This window comes from Monodelphis domestica, chromosome 3 (assembly GCF_027887165.1).
Source record: "Monodelphis domestica isolate mMonDom1 chromosome 3, mMonDom1.pri, whole genome shotgun sequence".
Taxonomy (NCBI): domain Eukaryota; kingdom Metazoa; phylum Chordata; class Mammalia; order Didelphimorphia; family Didelphidae; genus Monodelphis; species Monodelphis domestica.
The window spans coordinates 161054171-161078867 of NC_077229.1; the positions used below are offsets into that span (position 1 = coordinate 161054171).

The following is a 24697-nucleotide window of genomic DNA, read 5'->3' on the forward strand; positions in this document are numbered from 1 at the left end:
GTCATAGAAGATAAATGTCTATTTTGTAGAAAACCATTTCCTGGAAGATAAATTTTCCTAGAGAGAGTCTTACCCAACTAATTTACCACTTCATTCTTGTCTGCTGGGGTGGTCCATAGGTCAAATGACAGAGAATTTTTTTATAACTAGAATGTGTTTTGTTCTAAGTACAAGGGGTTAAAGTACATTCAAAATCAGCAAGAAACTTAGAACACATGAAATTAAAGGAAAACTTACTTGTAATTGTCTATTTTAACTGAAATTGTTTAGTTTTTCCCTCTTCAGTCTGTTTCAAGATAAAATGGTAAGCTAACATTTTCAGTTAGTTGGTAATATCAGAAATGAACCAATGTAAATTAATTACTTAGGTGAAAGCTTTTGAGTTGAATTTTCAGATCATGTGACATTAACCTTGATGAGCAGGAGAGGCAGACCTTGAACACAAGTTTTCCTGAATCCAATGCTGGCCCTCTATCCATTAGACATAACAGTCCTATCTCATCAGAATTTAAAACTTAAAATCTCTTAAAAACTTAAGATTAAGCATAGGAAAATTGGTTGATCAGTATTTCTGAATGTGATTTACTGGGAAATCATTTCATGACTATTTTTCAGTAGTATGATAATTTTAAGAACATTTCTGTAGCAAAGTAGGTGTAGGAGAACTGCCCCAAAGTCACTTATTGTTAGGAAGCTTTGAAACCATACCTGAGAAGTATTCTCAAGATCACCTGGTCAGACTTTATTTACAATTGAGGAAACTGAGACCCAAAGACATTAAGTGATTTGTACAAAGTGACAGGACTGGAATTCCTGTTGGCTAACTTCCATTGTAGGAATTAAATTTTAATGGTTTGACTAAAATATATGAAAATTACAAATAATTTGGTAGTAGCTGATTTGAAGTATTATTGCTCAAAGTCAAAATGACTTTTAATAGCTTTTATTTACAAAAGAGGTGGATAGAGTGAAAGTAGAGAAATACAGAAAGGTAGAGAAGACAATTAGCCAATCTATCTAAATATTTCTCCCATGCTCGACTCGGCCAGGACTTTTTGACCCTCAAATGGAATTAAACTCTCTCCAAAAGTCAGGAAAGGAAAGGCAGCTATTCATTCACCCAAATTCCCTCTAAGAGGCAGGTCATGATGATGACTTGAGCTGAAGGTGATGAACTATTGAGGATGACACACAAACCAACTCATCTCTGAAGTCAACCTTCTTCTGAAGCTGACCTCAAGCTGACTCTCACCAGAAGACCATCCCAGAAGACTATCTCCAGGAGACAGTCCCAAGCCTTTTCATGGCTTTTATGGTGACTTATCCCTTCCCCTCTTCTCAGGGGCCAATCAGAATTTCTAAATTGTCTAGCACTGCCCAGGGGGGCAGTGTCTGTAGGATCAGCTTCTCACCCTCTGTAGATGTAAGTTCTTTTCTAAAGGATTCACAATTTTCTGGCTGATTGAGTTTCTGAGGGTATGAACTCTCATTTCCTTGCTGATTGAGTTTCAAGGGTAGAGAGCTCCTCCACCTAGTGCTAAGTACTTGTTCAAACTTTTGTTGATTAATTTGAATTAAAAAGTAGACAAAGGAGAGTTAATCCTATCTTCACAATCTGATGAGGTACTAAATAGGGGCACTTAAATTATTGTAAACTAAGTCTTAAATCAAAATAGACAAAGGGAGTAAAGAATTCCCTTTCACACAAGTGATACTTTTTCTAAATTGAAAAAAATTCAGTAGATATAAGTGTATATACACACATATATATCTATATATTGTATTTCTAATTATTTAAATCCTATTCTTCTTACATCCTCCAAGTTTGAGAAGCAAGACAAAGGGGATTTAGCATAAAGATGCTCAGTAGAGTAAATGAATCTATGTGGAGGAAGAAACCTTGCCCTCACATTCTGTATTGGAGGTTCTAGAGTAATGGTTCTTAGTGTTTTTTCATCATGGATCTCTTTGAGTTTCTGGTAAAGTCTATGGTTCTCTTCTTAAGGTAATATATTTTAACATTATTTATAAGTGAAGGAAATGCTAAAATTCACTTAGAAATCAATGAAAATAAAGATTTATTTTTCTCACCCAAGTTCAAGGATCTCCCAAAATCTAGCTATGAAGCCCTTGGTCTAGGACTTGTGGAGAGCCACAGGCATACAAAACTAAAATAAAGCATGACCTCTTTGGTAGAAAACATTCTTCTAGGCCCTCTCCTTCTGGCCTCATTTCACATTGTTTTCATGAGCTTAGCATTCCAGTCAACTGTATTGTTGTTATTTAGTTGTATTTCAATATTCTGACTCTTTTGTGACCTCTTTTGGTTTTTTCGTGGCAAAGATAGTGGAGTGATATGCCATTTCTTTCTCTAGTTTCTAGTTTCTAGTTCCTTTTACAGATGAGAAAACTAAGCTAAATAAGATTAAGTGACTTGCCCAAGTTCACATGGCTACTAAGTGTCTGAGATCAGATTTGAACTCAGGAAAATGAGTCTTCCAGACTTGTATCCACTGTTCCACTTAGCTACACAGTCAAACTATGCTAGTAGACATTCTTTAGTCTCATCCTACCCTTCCCTTGTACATCTATATATGGACATATTTAACGTGGAGTCTTTCAACTTGTTTTTATTTATTTTTTGAATTAATTTTAATGATTAAATTTTAACAGAATTATTTTTATAAACCCAATATATTTTATGTTATGCATCCAAAGATATTATTCTGTTAAGTAGTCTTTAGGCTTTGCCAAATTACCCCAGGGATTCTGATACAAAAAAGGTTAATACCTCATAAAATCTCTTCAAGCTTTATAATTCTGAAGGACTTTCTCCCTTAACATAACATGCAACCTTCCAGATTCCAAAGAGAATGATGGTCTGTGTTGCCTACACCAGGCAGGGAACCATTTCAGTTCTAGTTAAATAGGTGCATTGCAAAATAGATGCATTGCATAAAAAAAAATTATACACAGAGTACTTTTACTCTTGGTAAAAGTATCCATGTAATAGGGAGTTGGCAGTAGAAATGCTCTCAAGATATTTGGCCTTATCCATGTTTTCTTCAAGTTCTAAAATTTAGATAAATTAGCCTTTCCAATAGGGCTGCTGATTTATGAAACAATTATATTAGAGAAAGCCGTAATCTTCTTTTTAGATATTTTGTATGATGCTGACCTTTTTTTTAAATTACTCTCCCATAGTTGTCTCTCTACTTTTATTTCATGGTTGTTTTGGCATAACTGAGTAATACCATATGTACCCTGCCATGTGGGTCCTCCCTTAATCCACACCATATTTGAAAAAGAACAATACCCTTGTGAATTTTTATAGGGCATAAACTTTATTTTCTTAAATATTATTTAAAAATGATGTCTTTGGTTCTATAAGATTCAATATAAGGTAATGCTTAAAGTTACAGTATAATGCTATTATCTATGCCTATGTATGGAAGTATATATGTGTATATACACATGTTTATTTATATACATATTTGGATGTAGACATAAATATACATGTGTGCATTTTTATCTCTATATTTAACTAGCTTTATCTTTCATCTATCTATCTATCTATCTATCTATCTATCTATCTCTATCATATCTATCATGTCTATCAATCTCTCTCTATCATATCAATCAATCAATCAATCAGTCTATCTATCTATCTATCTATCTATCTATCCTTTAATGTAGAACATTCAAAGCCCAACACAAAGACCCTCCATAATCTGCCCCAATTTATCTTTTCAACTTTATGTCACACTGCTTTCCTTCAGATACTGTATGATTCTGACCCACTGGACTCCACTCCGTTTAATCAAATCAAAAATAAAATTTCTATTGAGCTCTTAGAAAACCAGTTTTGTTTTAAGGGAATCCTGACATAAAGTGATTGTGTTTTCTGGGCAATTTATTTATCCTTAGGTGCCCTATTCAACACTCTAGGAGTCTAAATTATAGTTGAATGCTCTTCTGTATTGTTAATGTGAAATTGTAGGCTGATAGAGGGTTTGAACCAGAGGAATTCCTTACATAAGATGTAAAATGAAACTGTGTTGACATTGGTATTTTATGAGCTAAAATAAGCAATACAAAGTAGTGTGCTAGGTGCTGGAGATATAAGGACAAAACCAATTTTATCCTGACCTTTCCTATCAAAGCAATAACACTGCAACAGATAGAGCCTTGTACCTGGAGTAGTTAAGCAGATGTAGGTTCAATTCTTACCTCCAGAACATTACCATAAGGGTATGGATTTTGAATACTTCACCATAGAAGCTATAGATCTAGCCTCCACCTTTGTAAAATGAGGGGAGGGGTCACACAGCTGGTAAGTATCTCAGTGGGGATTTAAATGTAGGATTTTAACTACAAATCTATAACCCTGTCCACCATACCACATTTTCTTTGATTTAAGTCACTTACCCTGTATGTTCTTCACTTTCTTCATTTGAGAAGTAGTTATAATAAGTGTCTACTACACAGGATTATGGGGAAGATCAGACTTCAAAACTATGTAAAATTTTTGCAGACTCTCAAAAGCTATATAAATGTCAGCAATTATTATCATTATTTCAGTTTATTTGTTCACACTTGCTATACATGGAATCTATCCCCTTTCCCTTCCTATTCCTTGCCCCAAATGCTTTGACTTGAAATTACATACTTTAAAAATAAAATATCCATCATGACCAAGATTCAACAATATCTGCTTCATAAAGTTTTCCCTTACTATTATTATTCTAACTGAAAATAATATCTCCTTTGGTTAATTCAAATTATTTCATTAGGACCTCTCATATGCACTTATTTTTTCTTTTGGTTACTTATTATTTTTACACATGTCTTCTCTTCCTTAGAGGATTCTAAATCTCCTTTTTTAAATCAAATTTTTCAGATTACATATTTATAAGATTTGAATAATTGTTGTCTGACATTTTGTGACCCATGTTCTCTCCCTCCTTATGCCCTCCTGGAGATGACAGGTAATCTGGTATAGATCATACATGTGCTATCATGTAATGCATATTTCTTTGTTCTTCATATGAAAGAAGACACATATTGCTTACAATAGAAAAAAACCTCACAAAGAAAATCATGTGAAAAACAGTATGCTTCATTTTGCATTTAGACTCCATTAGTTTCTTCTATGGCAGTGAATAGCCTTTTTCATCATGAGCTCTATGGAGTTGTCCTGGGCATCATTGCATTATTGATAATAGGTCATTCACAATCAGTACATTGCTGTTACTGTGTACAATGGTCTCCTAGTTTTGTTCTCTTCACTATGCATCATTTCATATTATCTTTCCATTTTTATTTTTATGATCATCCTGTTCATTTCTTAGGCACAATAGTATTCCATTACAATTATATACCATGAATCATTTAGCTATTCCTCAATTGGTGCCTATTCCTTAATTTTCCAATTCACCACCAGAAAAAGAGCTACTAGAAATATTTTTGTGGAAGTAGGTCCCTTTCACCTATCTTTGATTTCTTTGGACTATAGATCCAGTAGTGGTATTGTTGGATTAAAGATATGCAGAGTTTTGTGGCTCTTTGGGTGATTCTAAAACTCATGATGACAACCCTATAATTTAATTAGAATTAATTGCTAGTAAAGTTCTGTTGTGGTATGAGTGTGTGTGTGTGTGTGTGTGTGTGTGTGTGTGTGTATGAGAGAGAGAATGTTCATTTTGTTATCCACTCTTATAATTTTGTATTCACTGAATCCCAATAGCATAGGAATTGATAAACTCATCCAGCCATTCCCTCAATTCCATTTCATCCTATCTCTTTTGTAATCTCAATTTATTATGTTTTTGTATCCTTTCTAGGGACTAGTAATACCATTACTAATCGTACTATTACTACTCCTCATTAAGTTTAAATGAAAGGTTTAATATCCCTAATATAAAGGTCCAATGTAAACTATGTGCTATTATTAGATCTAGATCCCAATTAGTACAAATAATGAATTCCCTGAATTAGTTACATTTTTCAAATTCACATAATTTGAAGTTACAATTATATAAAATATGGTAATTGGTTCCAGCCCAATGGAAATATTTACCATACATTTAAATAATGTGACCACCTCAGAAGATTCATCATTTTAAATAATAAATAGTACTTAGCTGTATTTTCATTTTGTTGTTGTTACTGTTTGGTTGTTTTCAGGTCTTACTGACTCTGCCGGACATTTTTTTAGAGTTACCTTTGGGAAGTAATGAGTACTTTGACAAAGATATCTAGTGCTTTTTCTTCCTATTAATTCTCAACCTGTAATAGATACTTTATAAGTACATTAGTTATTATTCTACATTATAGTCAAATGAGATAACCAATGCAATTCTGTTTTGATTTTATGTATGTGCATGTATATATACATATACATATACATATACATATACATATACATATACATATACATATACATATATATTTACACTATCCTAATATATGGCACCATAAACTAATCAGAATTAATTCCTAGGTAAGTTGTGGGGTGTGTGTGTGTGTGTGTGTGTGTGTGTGTGTGAGAGAGAGAGAGAGAGAGAGAGAGAGAACTTGGTTCATTTTGTTATCAACTCTAATCATCTTGTATTCACTGAATCTCAATAGCATAGGAGTTGATAAAGTGAACTCAGGCACTCAAACTCTCAGACCTATTTCATCCAATCTCTTTTATAATTTCATTCCATCAATAATACTTTTCCCCATGAAATTCTTACCCTTTACTCTTATGTACTCTAAATATAAAAATGCTTAGATTATCCTTACCAGAAAATTCCTTAAATTAATTCTGCTATGATTTGTAGTAATGATCTAAAAGTCTTTCTTATATTTTATGTGCCAATATCTTCCAACTATAAAATTCTGCTATTCTTATTTTATCCATTACTCTATTTTTTTCAGTATAGAGTAACCTCTATAACTTCTCTGCAACATCTGGCACTTCTGAATATCCTCTTCTTGCTGACCACTTGCCCTTAGATTCCTCAACCTTTCACTCACATTTCTTTTTCTTCTTGTCCATTTCTCTCTTTTTGTTTATTATACTCCCTTTCCTTAACTTTGGGTGTTTTTTTTCTATATATTTTCTCCCTTGAGAAACTAATCTACTCCACTGTCTTTAGCTATCACCACAATGAAGATCTGACAGGTGTATACAGATATGTGAAACTCAGAGAGCAAAGATGAATGCTAATTTGGAATGAGGCCATCAGTAGAATTCCCTAATGATCTCTGGCTATTGCTTTTCAATATTTTTATTGATTACTTGAATAACATCCTTACCAACTGGTGGGTTAGAGAAGGGTGAGAAGAAGCGATTGAGCAACAGATGCCAAATATCCAAAAAATCTCAATAGCATTAAATGATTTATCATAGAAGAGAAGGAGGAAGTAAGATTGAAGGCACAAGGCAACATTAGTAATCACCTTCCTATAATAATAATAGCTAGAATTTATGTAGTAACTTAAGTTGTATGAAGTGCTTTATATCTATTCCTTCATTTGATAATCACAACATACCCTCTGAGATATATGCTATTGTTACCCCCTTTTTACAGATGAAGCAGCTGGTATTGAGAGAGATTAAGTAACTTGCATGATTTGGTCACATTGCTAGCAACCATTCTGGAGGCAGAATTTTGGCTCCAAATCCAGCACTCTAGCCCCTATAGACATTAAATGAATATAAGTCAATAATAGATAAGACCCCCAATGAGTACTATTCTACCTATAATTGCCTAACAGATTTTATCCCTGTGGAAGATATATTGGTTCCTCAAAACTAAGAGAAGCAACACATTTCTTTCTTTTCCTAAACTTTTTATGTCAACGACACCACAATGTTCTTAGCCATTCAGGTTTGAAATGTCTGAATCATCTTTGGGTCCTCTCTCCCCATATGTATCCTCTATAATTACTATTTTGAGAAACCCTACTTCTTCAGGAACATTTCTCATGTCTTCCTCACCCTTTTCACCCCCTCTTCTCAATGCTTCAGTAAAAGACCCCTTCCTATAGAGGTCCATCCAGCAGCCTCTCTGAGGACCCAGGGTCTGTGCCCAAGTGTGTCATCATGGTCGGATAAATGAGGTGAGACACATCATGCATTCAGCCCATGAATGCAAGCATCACACACAGTGCTCTGCCATAGTATCATGGTACATTTATTATATAGGTTTTTTAGTACACACGCATAATCAGTTCTCTATGTATGTGGCATTTTACAGTTTGATTGGATAGTATCAAATCACCTAAACAACACTCTTGTGATGTTACTACAACACAGAATTCTGTGATCATTTACTAGGTTTCTACAACACTCCTGTGATAGATATGATTAATGTGAATAAAGCCATTTATTTATAGGCTAGTACCCCTTGACCTTCTGAGAGGATCAGTGTGCTTTTGTCATCTTTCACTATCCATCATAATTCCTTGGGAGATGAACAACAAAACGTATTTGTATCTAGGTGTGAGGACTTAAGGCAGACCAATTTTGGAGTTTTCCTCAATTTACAAGTTCTATTTTTCTTGTATTACTTTGAAGTGCCTAGCAATACTGCTTGGCTTCTGTTCCAACAAATTCATTTGAGTATAGTTACTGTAGGACAAGATTCATTTATTATAGTATCCAAGCTTTCATCTGGTCTTTATTGTAGGGCCTTGGAGTGTGTCTTGTGCTTGAGAAAGGAGGGGTCATGGGCAGTAATCTTTGGGCTTGTATTCTGTAATTGCAATCTTTTTGGGGTAATATCCTAGGGGGTTAAAGTAGGGTATAAATTTATTGATCCTATAAGTATTTGCTCTCATGTTTATTTCTCCTGTATTGGGGAGAGAATAATAATTATAACAAGTCTATTAGTGGGGAAAATTTGGGGAAAGATGTCACAAAGGGGGATCAGCAGGGGGCCCCCATTCTGGGGTCTGCTTTGCTGACTTTCCTTTCTCTGACCTTGACCTTGTCAATCAGTCAATGTATGATGGCCTCCAGCACCTTCCCTCACCTCCACACTGCCAGTAACTATTAATTACTAATTGCTAAGTGTTTTGCCGGGTGCTCAGAATGAAGCATTCCTTAGTTCAAAAGGCTTATATTGTAATGAACGTCTTTCATAGACCCTTAGGATTGTTGTGCAGTCATCTTTAGTCATGTCTGACCCTTCCTGTTCGGGTTTTCTTGGTAAAGATTGTGGAGTGGTTTGCCATTTCCTTCCCCAGATCATTTGACAGATGAGGAAACTGAGGCAAATGGGGTGAAGTGACTTAGCCAGTGTTGCATAGCTAGCAATGTCTGAGGACATTGTTGCACTCAGGAAGAGGAGTCTTCTTGACTCCAGACCCAGCACTCTATCCACTGTGAGCTTTCAATTCTGATATTAACCTCCCTACCAGAGCTTCTGTCTCCAACTTTTCTTTATCCAATCTGTAATTGGTACCTACAGAATCTTAATATTGTGAATTTCAAAACTACTCAACCCTGTTCAAACCATTCTTTAGAGGATGGGATTTGGCTATTTCCTGATCAATAGCAACAGAGATACTTGGAATATCAGAATCAGGTCTTGGAAACTACAATCTCCACCCTACTCAAGGTAACAGGATTTAGAAAGGGCTGCAGCAAAAGCTCAAGATTTAATTATTTGAGAATATGGCCTTCAATAGACAGGTGCAAAGGGGACAGACCTCTGGGCGGTCCTGGGTTAAGCTAGAGCCACCATTGGCACAGGTGAGACACAGGAAGTGAGGTAGAGGACAGCTGAGGAGGGCTTCCTTCTTCCTGTGTGGAGGAGAGTGTGGTGTTTGGAGCCTGGTGCTTGGAGTGGAGGCCCTCAGACTGTTTCTCCATTTTGGTCACGTGAGTGATAGGGACTGATCTCTTTTCTTTGCCTCGGCTATCCAAGGCCTTGGGCCTTTGGCCCAGTCTAAGCAGAGTGGGTATTTAAGCCCTATTCTCTCCCCTTTCTCTCTGTCTCTCTGTCTCTGTCTCTGTCTCTGTCTCTGTCTCTGTCTCTGTCTCTGTCTCTCTCTCTTTCTCTCTCTCTCTCTCTCTCTCTCTCTCTCTCTCTCTCTCTCTCTCTCTCTCTCTCCCCCTCTCTCTCTCTCTAATACCTTTCTTTCTATTGTTTGTAATTAAAAACTCCATAAAAGGTTGACTGCTGACTTAAGTTTTCATTTAGGAATTACATAGCTGAATTCCTTGGCGACCTTAAATTAATATATATCAGTCTTTTAAAGTGATTTCCATATCACAATATACAACTATCCTCACAGTCTTTCACAGCTCCTTTATTGTTTAACAAATACATTCAGAAATCCTGATTCTGGAATGATTCAAAGAGCTCCAAATCTGGCTGAGGCCAAATTTCTTCTATTGTCCTACAAGTTCTCTGTGTAGTTTATTACCTGTACATCATTCTTATTTTGCTTTCTTATTCCTTTGTGGCTTCACTCAGTGTCCTGCTTGTCAGGACTATCCCAGCCTCCCTTCCCCATCTCTATCTATTTAAATCCTTCCCATTCTTTTGAGGCCCAACTCTAATATCACCTGTGCTGGGAAGCCACCTTTCCTAAGGTCATACTTCCCTCCCCCACCTGAATGTGACCTTTCTCTTTTTAAATGCCTTCCAGCCTCCTGTCTGGTTCTTTTTTCTTTTTTTTTGTACTTATCTCCCACTCTTATGTTTCTTAGTAATTTGTGTTAATGCCTCCATCTCCCCAAACCTGTTCATTGTCATTGATTTCCATCTGAAAAAGAACCTGAAAGGGCCTCTAATCCCACCCGCTCAAATTACAGTTGAGTAATCTGAAACCCAGAGAGAGGTTAAGTATTTTACCCAGGGTCACATAGGTAGTAAAGGGACAAAGTTTGGACATTATCCCAAGTCCTTTGACAGCATATCCAGCAGCTTTCCTATTGCATCACATTGTGTCTCCATGGAAGGAGACAGATTCTTTGAGTAAAGGATCTGGTATCACATTGCTATGTATGTCTAGGACACAAAGGCCTTTAAAATATTTATAATGAGTTCTGTTCAGTAAGAATAGTAGTATTTTTTTTGTTTTAAGGTAGATTAGATCATGGATTTTTTTTAAACCCTTACTTTCTGTCTTGGAGTCAATATTTACTCCAAGACAGAAAAGTGGTAAGGGCTTGGCAATGGGGGTTAAGTGACTTGCCCAGGGTTACAAGCCAGGAAGTGTCTGAGGTCAGATTTGAACCTAGGACTCTAGACTTGACTCTCAATCCACCGAGCCATGGAGTTGCTCCCTCACATCATGAATCTTAAGAACTTTCACTTTAAATAGAAACATTGCATTTCCCAAGGAATCAACCAATGGTTCTTCCTGTGGGAGAAAACATTTCTCTTGTCAAAGCCTTTCCTCCTTGTTTTTAGTATGTTGTTCATATTTTATAATCCTTTTTTTCAATTTTGGTCAACAAATATTTTTTAAGAGTCTTCTGTATGATAAAAAACATTAGGTGCTGAGTTCTAGATTTTATTTGCAGAAGATCTTCCTATGTTATGCTCAGTGTGTTTTTCCCTGAGAACAAAGAGAGACAGCCTATTTGGGAATCTAGTCTATTTTATGTTGTGGAGTATGTCACAGATGTGATAAATAGAATGAGAATGGGAGAAAACTTTGCTTAGAGTCTATAATGTAAGAGCATAGTGTGGGTAATGACCAGTGGTTCTCAAGAGTCCCAAGAAAGGAGGTAATGGCCAAGAAGCAGTGAACAAACTGTGCCCAAACCACTCCCTAACCTTCTTTCACCTCTTGTTGGCATGATTCCTTGTCCTTAGCCTTTTTAACTATGATTTGGTTGCCTGGAGTAAAAGCCTTTTTCCTTTCTACCTGTCTTAAAATTTACTTTAATAAAGTAAATGTTAAATAAACTAAATCTCAAAATAAATAGAAAAAAGGAGATCTTAAAGCTAGCATTGTCCATGACTAAATCATAACTTCAGCAATTTACTAAGCCTTCACCATCTTAAGTTCTGGATGAGCCTTGAGACAGTTTGGCCATAGACATTTGTGGTTGTGGTTTGGGAGTCCCCAACTTCACAACCCTGGCAGGCCTTATGGTGCCTTGTCTCAAAGCTTAATGATCAAATCTGAGAGGTGAATAATATATTTAAGTATTAGGTCGTTGGCATTTTCTGTAAACATGTTTTCAAAATCAGTAGAGAATGTGGACAGACGGTCAAATTTGTTGTAAATTTTTTCTGGGCTCAGCTGATGTGGCCCATCAGAATGGATTTCACAGCTATACATCTGCAGAGGAATGTTTATAGATAAGATGAAAGTGGTCCTCCTTATTAATCACACATTGTATATTTGACTTTTGCTTCTAAGCTCAGCCTTTAAATCAACTACATCTGGTTCTTGCTACTTCACTGTGCAGGTTACTTTTTAAAAAAAAACAATAAAAGGCAGTTAGTTCATTACTGCCTAGATGGCAGGACCATTTGATTAAAAATGGATTAACTAGAGAGTCATTGTTAGTTTTCATGGCGACCTCTTTAATAAAGAATTTGATAGCAGATTTGAGACCTCCAAAAAAATATGATCAGGTAGCTTTCTGAATCTCTTTATGGTGAATCTATTTAATGCTGACATTAAACAGTCCTGCTGCTTGATTAGTGCTAACTAAAGGCAAAGACAAAATTGGATAATGTCTAGAGTGCTAGGCTTAAGATTTAGGAAGACCTGGATTCAAATTCTTCATATGACATTTGCTAGTTTTGCTTTAGTAAAGTACTTTCTTTGAGCTTCAGTTTCCTTATTAATAAAATATGTATTAAAATTCTTGTAGACTCTAATTCATGCTGCTGTTTTGAGGCTCAGATTATATACATATATATGCACATATATGTATATATAAAGAGCTTTGCAAAGTTTGTGATACTATATATTTGTTTTCATTTGCTGCACCCAGTCTACTTTCTATGAACTAGAGAATGTATTATATATAAGAATAGTAATCAACAGATAGCTATGTTTCACATCAAAATTTCTAAGACCTTGAAAAGAAAAAAAAATTGATTTAGCTAGATGGGTTTTATATACCAATATACAATTAAGATGAGAAATTGGAGCTGTAATTTCATTAGCATAAGAAATTGAGGTAAGGAAATCTACTCAACAAGTGCAGATTAGCAATTTCTCTGCAATTTATAATCTTAAAGAGTTTAGCACTAAAAAGTTGTGATTTGGCCAAAGGCACATAGTCAGTAAACTATAACATTTTTTAAAGTCATAACAAAATATTAAATGATAAATGGTTCACTAAATGTGTAATAAAAGAAAAGCATCAGTCACAAAATTGCTAATAATATGGAATTAGGATTATGAGTAGTCATTTGGCATAGTTATGAAGTTCCAGCAGCTTTGTAGTCAGAGTTAAAGACTTCAGAGTTCAAACTCAGCCATGGCTATTACTTTGGTGTGTGGCCATGGAGCTAACTTTACTGGGCTCCAGTTTCCACATATGTGTAATTGGGACCATAAAATGTAGCCATTGAAAAATGGAGGTGTAGGAATTAAGTCTGTGGATTCTATATATGCAAGGAAATTAGGACTTTTTGTCTACTAGGTTCCTGATGCACCTTGATATTAGGGCACTTAATTTCTCTAAGTTCCTACTTCTATGTGATGGATGAAGAATTAAATGGTGTCCTTTCTGGGAAGAAGAAATACTATTCTATGGTTGTTCATCATTTTAGTGTCTACCATGTGGCTTGTATGCTCCATTCTAATCCAATGATCTGATGTAGCTCTGTGCTTTTCCTCTGATTCAATTTCACATGAGTTTGGTAGAAACAACCTCTTCTGAATAAAAGCCCAAGGTAGTTATCCTTACAGAAAGATTCTGTAATTCTTAAATGAATCAGCAGGAATCAAAACTGGAAATCTGATCTTTTAGTGTTAAATAAGCATGACCATGAAGTGAGAAAAATCAATGGGCTATGAATTAGACCTGCCTCTGCTATTTAATAGCTCTGTATTCTTGGTCAAGTCACTTAATTTCTGAAAGACACTTTTCTTATGTGTAAAAATACCCTTGCTACTGTACCAACTTGCTTTGAGGATTCAGTGGAATAAGCTGAAAATACTTTAAAAATTGTAAATTTTAGTATTCCTAAAGTATAGCTTTAATCATGAAATTCCTCAATTTGATGAACTCAGTGACTTCCTGTTACCTCCAAGGCCAAATATAAACTTCTCTGCTTTACATTTAAAACTGTTAACAGCCTAACTCCTACCTTTCATTCTTAATGTTATTTTCCTCCATGAATTCTATTTTCCAATCAAACTGGCTTTTTTGCTATTCTTCATACATGATGCTTCACACCTTTGCACAGTCTGTCCCATGCAACTTATTAAAAAAAAACAACTTTCTCACCTCTATCTTTTTGAATCCTCAATTTTTTTCAAAGCTCAGCACCAACTACAGAAAACTTTTCCTGATCACCATAGCTATCAGTGCCTTTTGTAAAAATTATTTGTATTTCTTTAGGTTTCATTTCTATATACTCATGTTTATAAATGTCTTTTCCAATAGAATGCAAGCTTCTTGAGGGAATATTTGATTGTTATCTTTGTATTCCCCAGTGTCTTGTACATAATAGGAAGTCAATAACATCTTGTTGATTGATTAAAAGACATTTGAGTTATACTTATGCTTGTGATGTCTGCCTTGGTAAAGTGATAAAAATGAGAACCTAATGGTTTTCTCCGCTCTTTCTACCATTAATGGTAAAGTAGAACCAGATCTATTACTAGGATGGGAATCATAGAGACTTGTCCTAAGACAACAAATTTTAGATGATTAATGGCACTTCTACTCCTTTGGTTGCATAGAAGCAAATGACTCAGCAATAATAATTAGTCAAAATTGTAAACTTCTAGGCAGTATAATCAATTCCTCTAGTTCCTCCTCCATATCTCAGTTGCATTCCTGGTTCTAACTATAGAGAGGGAAGTTATAAACTGAAAGGAGTTCCACAGTAGTTTGATTGTATAAATGCTTTCCCCTTTCCTAAAATCCCCATAACATAACCTACTCAGCTCATTTTCTCTAGGTGGACATCTTTCCCTCACTAGGTTTCTGCCACTTTCCCCAATTGCAAGTCAATTGAATTTTATTTAAAATATTGATTTTATACATGAATTTTATGCCACCTATTCTGGATGTCATAATTGCTATTTATGTCTCAGTAAGCCAACCATCATCAAATGAGGGTGGATTTGACAGATTTGCTTTGATGAGTTGTATTATTTATTATCATTTTATATATTGAGTTATATAATATGTGGTTTGACTTGGATGTTCTTTCTTTATACCTTAAAGCTTGAGAATTACATTGTGGAAAATATGAAGTCAGAGATGGCTCAGCTACAGCAGAACGCTGTTCAGAACCATACGGCCACCATGCTCGAGATAGGAACCAGCCTCCTTAGTCAAACAGCAGAGCAGACAAGAAAACTTACAGATGTGGAGACCCAGGTATGTCCGTGGGGCCAGACTTGACAGGCTGTTAACTATGAATATGTGCGTGTGTGTGCGTGCGTGTGTGTGCATGTGCTCCTTAAGCTTTCTACAAAAACAAAGGATGCACTTCAACACAGAGTTTCCAAAAGCATCTACATGCTCTGTGTACTACTAACAGCAAGGACTGACTGACTTGTTTAATATGGCTCTTGGTTTAATGAAGGTTGGTAAATTTAGCTTTGTATGTGTTTGTTAAAAAAAGAAGTGGCAACAAGACTAATTAGCATTTAACTTCAAATAAACCATAGGGCTACCAACTGGGAAGTGATACACGTGTCAAGCAAAATAAATTATTTTAAGGTCAAAACAGCACCTTTGATGTACATTTTGACTTGCATTATTATGTGAGCTTTCATGTAATTTCTAGGATAGCTTTCCAGCAATTTGAACACAATGGTCCCAGTAGAGTTTTGTGGGGCTGATAAAGAAGTGTACATGAAGGGAATTTATTAACTAACAGGGATGTGTAGAATTTAGTGTTTAAAATGGGAAAGAGTGACATGGTGGAAAGAGTATTGGAAAATGAATCAGAAGATCGAGTTTTAGGCTTTCTACTCACTACCTGTGTGACTCAGTACTTTCCTTTATCTGCCAGTTCTTTTCAGAGATAGATGATCCTTATGACCACAAATAATCAGTTCAAAGAACACCTTGGACAGAGAAAGACATGATATATTCCACCACTAATGTGAAAATTTGCAGTGGTGAGAGCACTTTGAGAAGCATCATAATATTAAGGATAGAAAGCTGGCCTCAGAGCCAAGTAAATCTTGCTGTCCTGTCCTTGGCAAGGTAGAGCAGTGAATAAAATGCTATATACCTGAACACAAATTCAGCTTTAGACACGTAGTAGTTGTGTAACCTTAGTAGAGTCAATTCTGCCTGCCTCAGTTTCTTCAGCTATAAAATGAAAATAATAAAAGCACTTACCCTCATGAGTGCTCTGAGGATAAAATGTATTACTATTTAGCACAGTGTCTTGTACATAATATCCCTTTAACAAATACTTGTTTCTTTCTTTCCCTGACACAAATTGACTATGTGAGCCTGTGCAAATCTGTTACTCACAACTCTTTCACAGTATCAGATATAAAGAAAATGCTGATCTCTATTGGTAACAGGAGTTTCTTCATTAGGAGTCCTTTATACAAATGGAAAATAGATAAAAAAGGTAGAGAGCCATACAAATAGATAAATAAGTATAGATAGAGATGATCAATGGATAGACATAGATTGATAGATGATAGTTATGACAGATATTTAGAGAGATTTTAGATTTATATTTAGATAGACAGACTTATAGACAGACAGAAAGACAGACAAATCGATAGACAGACAGATAGATAGATAGATAGATAGATAGATAGATAGATAGATAGATAGATAGATAGATAGGTAGACAGACAGAGACAGGCAGACAGACAGACAGACAGATAGATAGATAGATAGATAGATAGATAGATAGATAGATAGATGGATGGATGGATGGATGGATATGTATGTGTACCGACAGTGCTTTGCTCATATCAGAGTTAATGATTGCTTTTTTTTTCCAACTGAGATAGTATATATGGTGCTTTGCAAACTGTAAAGTACTACCAAAAGCTATTTATTATTTACAGAGAGGAAGAATGCACACTCACTCAGCCCTGTGGAGTTGGCAGATAGCACTTTTCTTACAATTCTGAAAGGTTGATAGGACAAATATTATTCCCATTTCAGCACTGAATGTAGAGAGTTTTAAAAGAACCAAAGAGGAAATGTGGTTCAAAGAGGATAATTGACTTGAAAGGCATCACAAATCTACTCCAGGGATTTGAATGCAAGTCTTCTCATACTAAGTCTGGTTTTATCTCAGCCCTCCCATGGATGTCTCTTGCTTAGGTAAGAATACTGGCTATTTCATGGAGAGAAAGACTTCCTCAAGGAAGTACTAAACTTTCCCATCTGGCTATTGCTTAACTTTCTGAGAAGCTGGGTGGCATAGGGCTGGAGTCTGGAAGACCTGAGTTCAAATGTGGCCTCAGAAACTTATAGCTGTGTGACCCTGTGCAAGTAACTTTACTCTGTTGGCCTAAGTTTCCTCATCTGTAAAATGAGCTTGAGAAGGAAATTGCAAACCTCTCTAGGATTTTGCTAAGAAAACTCCAAACAGGGTCCTGAAAAGTTGGACTGAAAAACTGATAAAACTGAACAAATTACTTAACATTAAATAGAAGTTTCTTCACACACTTTGCTGTAATTATCAGAGATTTTCTCTTGATATGGGGAATTCTGATCACTGTAATGGGCTCCTCCTGTTTAGTGAAGGAAAATAGATGCATGAATTTTATTTATTTAGACTGTTGCAGAAGGATGTGTCCTGTTTGTGATAAATCCTGTTCTTTGTACTCAAGTTCTGATCCAGACCCAAGTTTACAAACTCTATCCCAAATTTCTACTTAGGCACATTATGTAGCAGACATTTACCAAAGTAGTTACAAAACCAACTTTTTTTAATGCTGTCCAGATCTGCACTATTCCCCAATAATGATCAAATGAACTATTTTTCATTTCCTTTCACCTCTTGGGGAACATTCCTATTTCTAAAATTGACTTTGTAGCTACAGTAATGTAACATAACTACATGAAATAATCACAGTAGTTTGTATTCTGTTTTTCAAATAGTGTTATAGACAAATATTCCAGTACCTTGCTTTCTTGGTTCCTTGTAAGCATTTCATGTAAGCATTTCAGCAAATTCCATTCTTGCTCTTCCAAAAAACTTTAATTGAATGCATGGCATATGTAAAGTGCTTCATTAAGCTCTGAAAATATAATGTTGAAATCAATATGAGATTGATAGTATTTTTTTAAAGAAAAGCTTGAATTTTAATGGATTTCAAGATCAATGTAAGTCCCTTACTCTCCTCCCCGCAAAAAACTAATGCAGACCACCTTACAAAGAGTCATAGCTTCTAGGAGTAAGGAGGTAATAGTCTCATCCTTCCCTTGTGAAAGAATATTTGTGGTATCTTACTCAACTCTGGGAACAAAAGTTTAGGGAGATCATTGAATAGTTGGAAAATACCCAGAGAAGGACAATCAGGGAAGTAAAAGACCCTGGAAGCTCCACCATTTGATATCTAGTTGAAATTTAGTCTTTGGACATTTAAGCTTGGGACATTTAGGCTTGAGAAAGATTAAGCTGGGTAAGATTGGGAGTGGGGAGACAGAGTAACTTGGTTCAAGTATTTGAAGTATTATCATATGGAAGAGAGATTAGATCTGCTCTGTTTAGCACCAGAGAATCAGAAGTAATGTGTAAGAATTAATTTAGTCTGATGTCTGGAAAAAATTTGCTAATAATTAAAGCTGCCCAAAAGTAACTATTTTGTCACAGATGATTTTCTCTCATCAGAAGTCTTTCATCAGAAAATAAATTAGATTAGTAGAATATAACCCATGAAGTGTGAAGTTCTGTAGATTATGCCTTTAAAAGTAGAGGTTTCAAATTACTCATGAAATGGAAGAGAGTTACAGTATTAATTAGAAAACGGTGTTTCAAAATTTGATGCATATAAGAACCAAACTTCAAAGAAAAGCTAAAGATATTATAGAGTTGAAGAAAAGAACTAGAATAAAATTCATTATACTTTCTCTTTTTTTCTACTCATAACCTAACTATTGTCCTTCAGGTAGGGCCTCATTATCACCCACCCCCTCCAAGGCTATTGTAAAACTCTTCTAATTGATCTCCCTATAAGCAGACCCTTCTCTCTCCAAGAGAAATATCTACATTTAGCTGCCAAATTGATAACAAATAGCTAATGGCTTTGATAATTTCAAGGGTACAGAGACATACTGAGTGAGAAAACTTTCTACCATTGAAATTTGGCACCTATTCTACAACGTATATAGTCTGAAAGAATTTTAAGATAATTGAAAAGTTATATGAGTTGCCCAAGGTCACAGAATCAGCATGTGTCAGAGGCACAGCATGATTCCAGGTTGCCCTGGCTTTCAGTTTTCTATCCCTTATTGCTTGTGCCATATTGATATTTCTTTAGAAATATCATGCATCATACCACATGATTCATCTATACCAGAAGCTTCAAAGGTTCCCTATAGCCCCTGGGGTAAAACAAAAGTGCTTCAGTTTGGCATTTAGACATTTTCACATTGATTACACTTTGTTCTCACATACTTAACACTCTAGTCAAACTGGCTTATTTGCTATTCCTTAAAACAATATTCCTTCTCCTATCTCTGTAGAGATACAAAAAGCCTTTGTAGAGGCTTTCTCCAGTGTTGGAAATACCTTTCCTCACTGCAATCTTCTAGACTCCCTGAATCCCTTCAGTGCTCAAATCAACTGTTGTCTCTGCAAAAGCCTTTTCTGATATCCTCACTTGTTAGTTTTCTACCAATTCACATAAATGACATAAAACAAAACTAATAAAAATTTCTCCCCAAACCCACTTTCTCCCAAATTCCCCTATTATTATTAAGATCACCCAGTTTTACTATTTTCTGCATTCTAACTAATCCTATATAATCAATTAGCAAATATTATCCAGAACATATTTTTCTCACATTCCCTTGTTTCTAATCACAGTACCAACATTCTAATTTATCCTTACCTTTTGACTACAATACTGCAAAAGCTTATTTTTTTCAGCTCATTTTCATTCTCTTCCCACTCCAATACACTCCCTAGTTTGCTTCCAAAGTGATTTTTTCTAATGTAAGTGGAGGTATGGAGGAGGAGCCTAGACAGTGAAATAGAGGCAGCCACTCAGAAATGAGTTATATAAGAAAATCATGAAAAGAGAATTAATAGCTTGATAAAAGAGATGTGAAAAATTCTCAAGGAAATAACAGTATTTGCCAAATGGAAAAAAAAGATATATAAAAGCTCAATGAAAAAAAAATCATTCATTAAAAATTAGAATTGAGTAAGTGGAAACTAATGACTTCATTAGATATCAAGAAATAATAAAACCAAGTGAAAAGAATATCTCTTTGGAAAAACAACTGACCTAGAAAATAGATTAAGCACAGATTTTTTTAATTATAGGTTTACTTGAAAGCCATATATTTAAAAAAAGAGCCCAGACATCATATTTCAGAGAGTTATCAAAGAAAACTATCCTAATATCTTAGATGCAAAAAATAAATTAGAAATTGAAATAATTTTCTGATTACTTCCTGAAAGAAATTCCAAAATGAAACTCCCAAGAATAGTATAGCCAAACTCTATAGCATCCCATTGAAGGAGAAAATATTGCAAGTGGCCAGAAAGAAATAATGCAAATATCATGAAGCCACATTCAGAATCACACATGATCTTGGAGATTCCATGTTAAAGGAGGAGAGGACTTAGAATATGATTACTGGAAGGAAGGAAGCTAGGATTACAACCAAGAATAACTTGTCCAGAAAAAACTGAATAGAAACCTTCAAGGGAAAAATGATATATAATCAAATAGTGGACTTTCAGACATTCCTGATGAAAAGGCCAGAATAAATAGAAAATTTTACACTGAAACACAAAACAAGAGAAGCATACAAAAGAGGTAAACAAGGGACTTAAAAAGTTTAAACTGTTTAAATTCCTATAGGATAAGATGATAATTTTAAATCCTAATAACGTTATCATTATCAGAGCAGTTAGAAGGAGTCTATGTAGACAGAAGGTGGGCATGAGTGTGATTCAGTAATGTTGAGATGATCTACCAAAAAAATAAAAATAAAATAAAACAGGATTTACACTAAATGGGAAAAGAGAGATAGAATAAAGAAGTTTTTCCTCACATAATATAGGCTTGCCAGAAATAGCTTTTTATAGTGGTGAGGAAAATGGGGATAGAGTAGCAGTGAGTTTTTGAATCTCACTCTTGTTGGAATTAGTTCAAATAGGGAAGAATATATATCCTCAGTTGGGTAATCTATTTGACACTAACAAGAAAATAGGATGAATAGAAGATATGAGATATGGGGGATGATAAAATGGAGGGAGAATTAAGGGAGGCAATGGTCAGAAGCAGAACAGACTTTTAAGAAGGAAAAGGATAAAAGGGAGAGAGAGAGAGAGGTATAAACATAAGGATAAAACAGAATGGAAATATACAATTAGTAATAATAACTGAATGGTAATGGTATGGCCTCACCCATAAAACACAAGCACATAGCAGAATGTATTAGAAACCAGAATCCAACAATGCATTGTTTAAAAGAGCCATACTTGAAGCAGAAAGGCACACATAAAGTTAAGATAAGTTTGGAACAGAATCTCGTATGCTTTACGTGAAATGAAAAAGGCAGAGTAGTAATCATTATCTCAGACAAAGCAAAAGCAAAACTGGGACTAATTAAAAGAAAACCAGAAAAACTGAATTTTGCTAAAAGGTATCCTGGACAATGAAATAATTTCAATTTTTTTCCCTAGCAATTTTCTCTAATAAAAGCCTCATTTCTTTTTAGGGAACTGTCAAATGTATGAAAATAAGAGCCATTCCCCATTGGATAAATGGTTGAAGGATATGAAGAAACAGCTTTTAGCAGAAATTAAAGTCATCTATAGTCATAAAATTCTCTAGATCATTATTGATTAGAGAAGTGTAAATTAAAGCAACTCTGGTTTTCCACTTGAAACCTATCCAAAATGATAAATCAACTAGATTTGTCTAGAAAAAAGGAAGGGTTGAGGGAAAATGGGTACACTAATAAAATGTTGATAGTTATATACTAGTCCAATGATTCTGGAGGACATTTTGGAACTATGCCCAAATGATTATAAAACTGATAATATACTTAACAATACAAAATTCAGCTTCTAAGACTGTATCCCAAAAATATCAAAGAAAAAGAAATGACCTACATGTATGAAAATATTAGAGTGGCTTTTTTGTGGTAGTGAAGAATTGGAAATGGAAAGAATTTTCATCATTTGGGAATGACTGAACAAGTTATAGCATATGATTGTGATGGAATGTTACTGTGATTAAAAATGATGAGAGGATAGTTTCATGTAAACATTGGAAGACCTCTATTAATTAATTCAAAGTAAAGTGAGAAAAGCCAGGGGCTTTGATAAACAGTAACATCAATATTGTAATGATGAATGACCGTGTAAGACTTGGCTATTCTGATTAATACAGTGCTCTAATACAATTCTAAAGGACTCGTGATGAAAAAAATATTTTCCACCTCCTGAGAGAGGACTGATAAACTCTTAGTACAAATTGAAGTCTAACTTTCTCACTTTTATTGCCTTTTTTTGGCAATATGGCTAATATGGAAATATATTTGCATGAATTCACATATATAATAGATATTGTTTTGCTTGTCTTTTCAATTAGTAGGGAAAAGATAAGAGTGAGGTAGAAAATTTGGAATTTAAAATTTAAAAAGAAAAGAATGTTAAAAATGAATAAATTAAATTTTTTTTAAAAAGAGAGAGAATAGATCTCATTGTGTCGCTTCTCTTACTCAATAAAACTTGTGACTCCCTTTGGTCTCCAGAATCAAATATAATGTCCTCTGTTTGGCATTTGAATTTCTTCAAATTAGATAATTACTAATAATGATAATTATAGCCAAGACCTATATAGTGCTAGAAGAACTGCAAAGCACTGTACTTATTTGATCTCTTTGGATAACAAATGTAAAGTTCTTTGTAATCCTTAAGGCTCTTTATTTTCTTTCCAGTCTTCCTTTCTTTGTATTCCTTTTCTTGTGCTTGAGATCCAGCCAAACTAGCATACTGATTGTTTCATATATAAATCACAACTCTCAAGTCCTGGCCTTTGTAGTGGAATCCACTTCCACATTACTTTCACCTACTAGAGTCAATGCCAATCTAGACACATACTCCTTTCTTCATAATCCTACCACCCTAGTTTGAATCAGTATTTTTCCTCCCCAGGACTATATCGCAAAGGCATTCATTTTAGTTGTTCTACCTCCTTCCATGTCTCTTTGCTCCAGTCCATTCAAGATTTGTCTCAAAAACTGTCTTCTTTCTGAAACCTTTCTTGATTCATCCACATCCTCCATTCTCAATTGATTGGGCATTTACTCTTCCAAGTATGTTGCATTTCTTTATTTATTTTTGTCTCTATGTTGTAAATATGAATGCATTTTGTTAGTCTATAAGCATTTTGAGTATAGAAACAACTTCATTTCTTTTTTTGTATTCCAAGAGTTAAACAAACTCCTTGGCATATAGTAAGGATTTGAGTAATGAAGTAGAGTTGTAATACAATAAATGACCCAAAGCCTGACCACTAGAGAAAAATGAGATAAGTTTGAGCATGATCAGCCCTTGAATATAATAATTGAAATTTAACTTAATTATTCACTAATTTTTATTATAGAAATTAAAATAAGTATTTATACTTAGTTCTTTGAGAAATGGAAAAGATTCAGTCCTGCTTCCATAGAATTTATAAGACCTCATTGGTTAACTAAGTATTGTTCCTTGTCCATGATTTTTATCAGTATGAAGACCTTTAAGTATCAAAACTTCCTCCCCCGTCATTGTAAACCATCTTCCTCTCTGTAACTTGGGGACACAAGACTTCTTAAAACTCCATTTAAAATGAAAAAAAAAAATAAACAAAGCAGCCTTTGACAGAAGCTAGATATTCTACCCTGGCTACTTCTGTCTTAAGAAAAGGGCAATTCTTAGAGAAGCAATAGGTTAATTTAGGGGGTAAATGGCAGAGAAACCAGAGACAAGAAAAATTTTCTTTTATGTGTTGTACTTGGGAAACAAAGCCCCACTGGTAGTCAAGAAAATCCGGTGACCTCTAGAATGAAATACAGACCATCCCTAAGCTCTTTACAATCTGGCTTCAGTTATTCTTTCTAAACTTATTCTGTAATAGGCAGCTTGGTGGTGCAGAGTGGTACACACTAGACTTGGAGTCAAGATTTGAGTTCAAATCTAACCTCAGAAACTTATTAATTATGTGATCCTGGATAAATTATTTAGTTGCTCTTCTGTGCCTCAGTTTCCTCATCTATAAAATGGTGATAATAAATAGCACTTACCTCCCTGGGTTCTTGATAGGATAAGATGAAAGAATATTTGTAATGCATTTTGCCATCCTTAAGACAATATATATATATATA

The 24697-nt window shown here is 34.8% G+C and overlaps 1 protein-coding gene across 2 annotated transcripts in view; it reads left to right on the plus strand.

Moving 5' to 3' along the window:
- The window catches only part of ANGPT1 (angiopoietin 1), a 307136-nt gene that overhangs the window by 144163 nt on the left and 138276 nt on the right, over positions 1-24697 (plus strand). For both annotated transcript variants that reach the window (XM_056823190.1, XM_001369530.4), the window contains exon 2: positions 15377-15532. In XM_056823190.1, coding sequence (XP_056679168.1) covers positions 15377-15532 — 156 coding nt within the window. The remainder of the gene's footprint in view (positions 1-15376; positions 15533-24697) is intronic.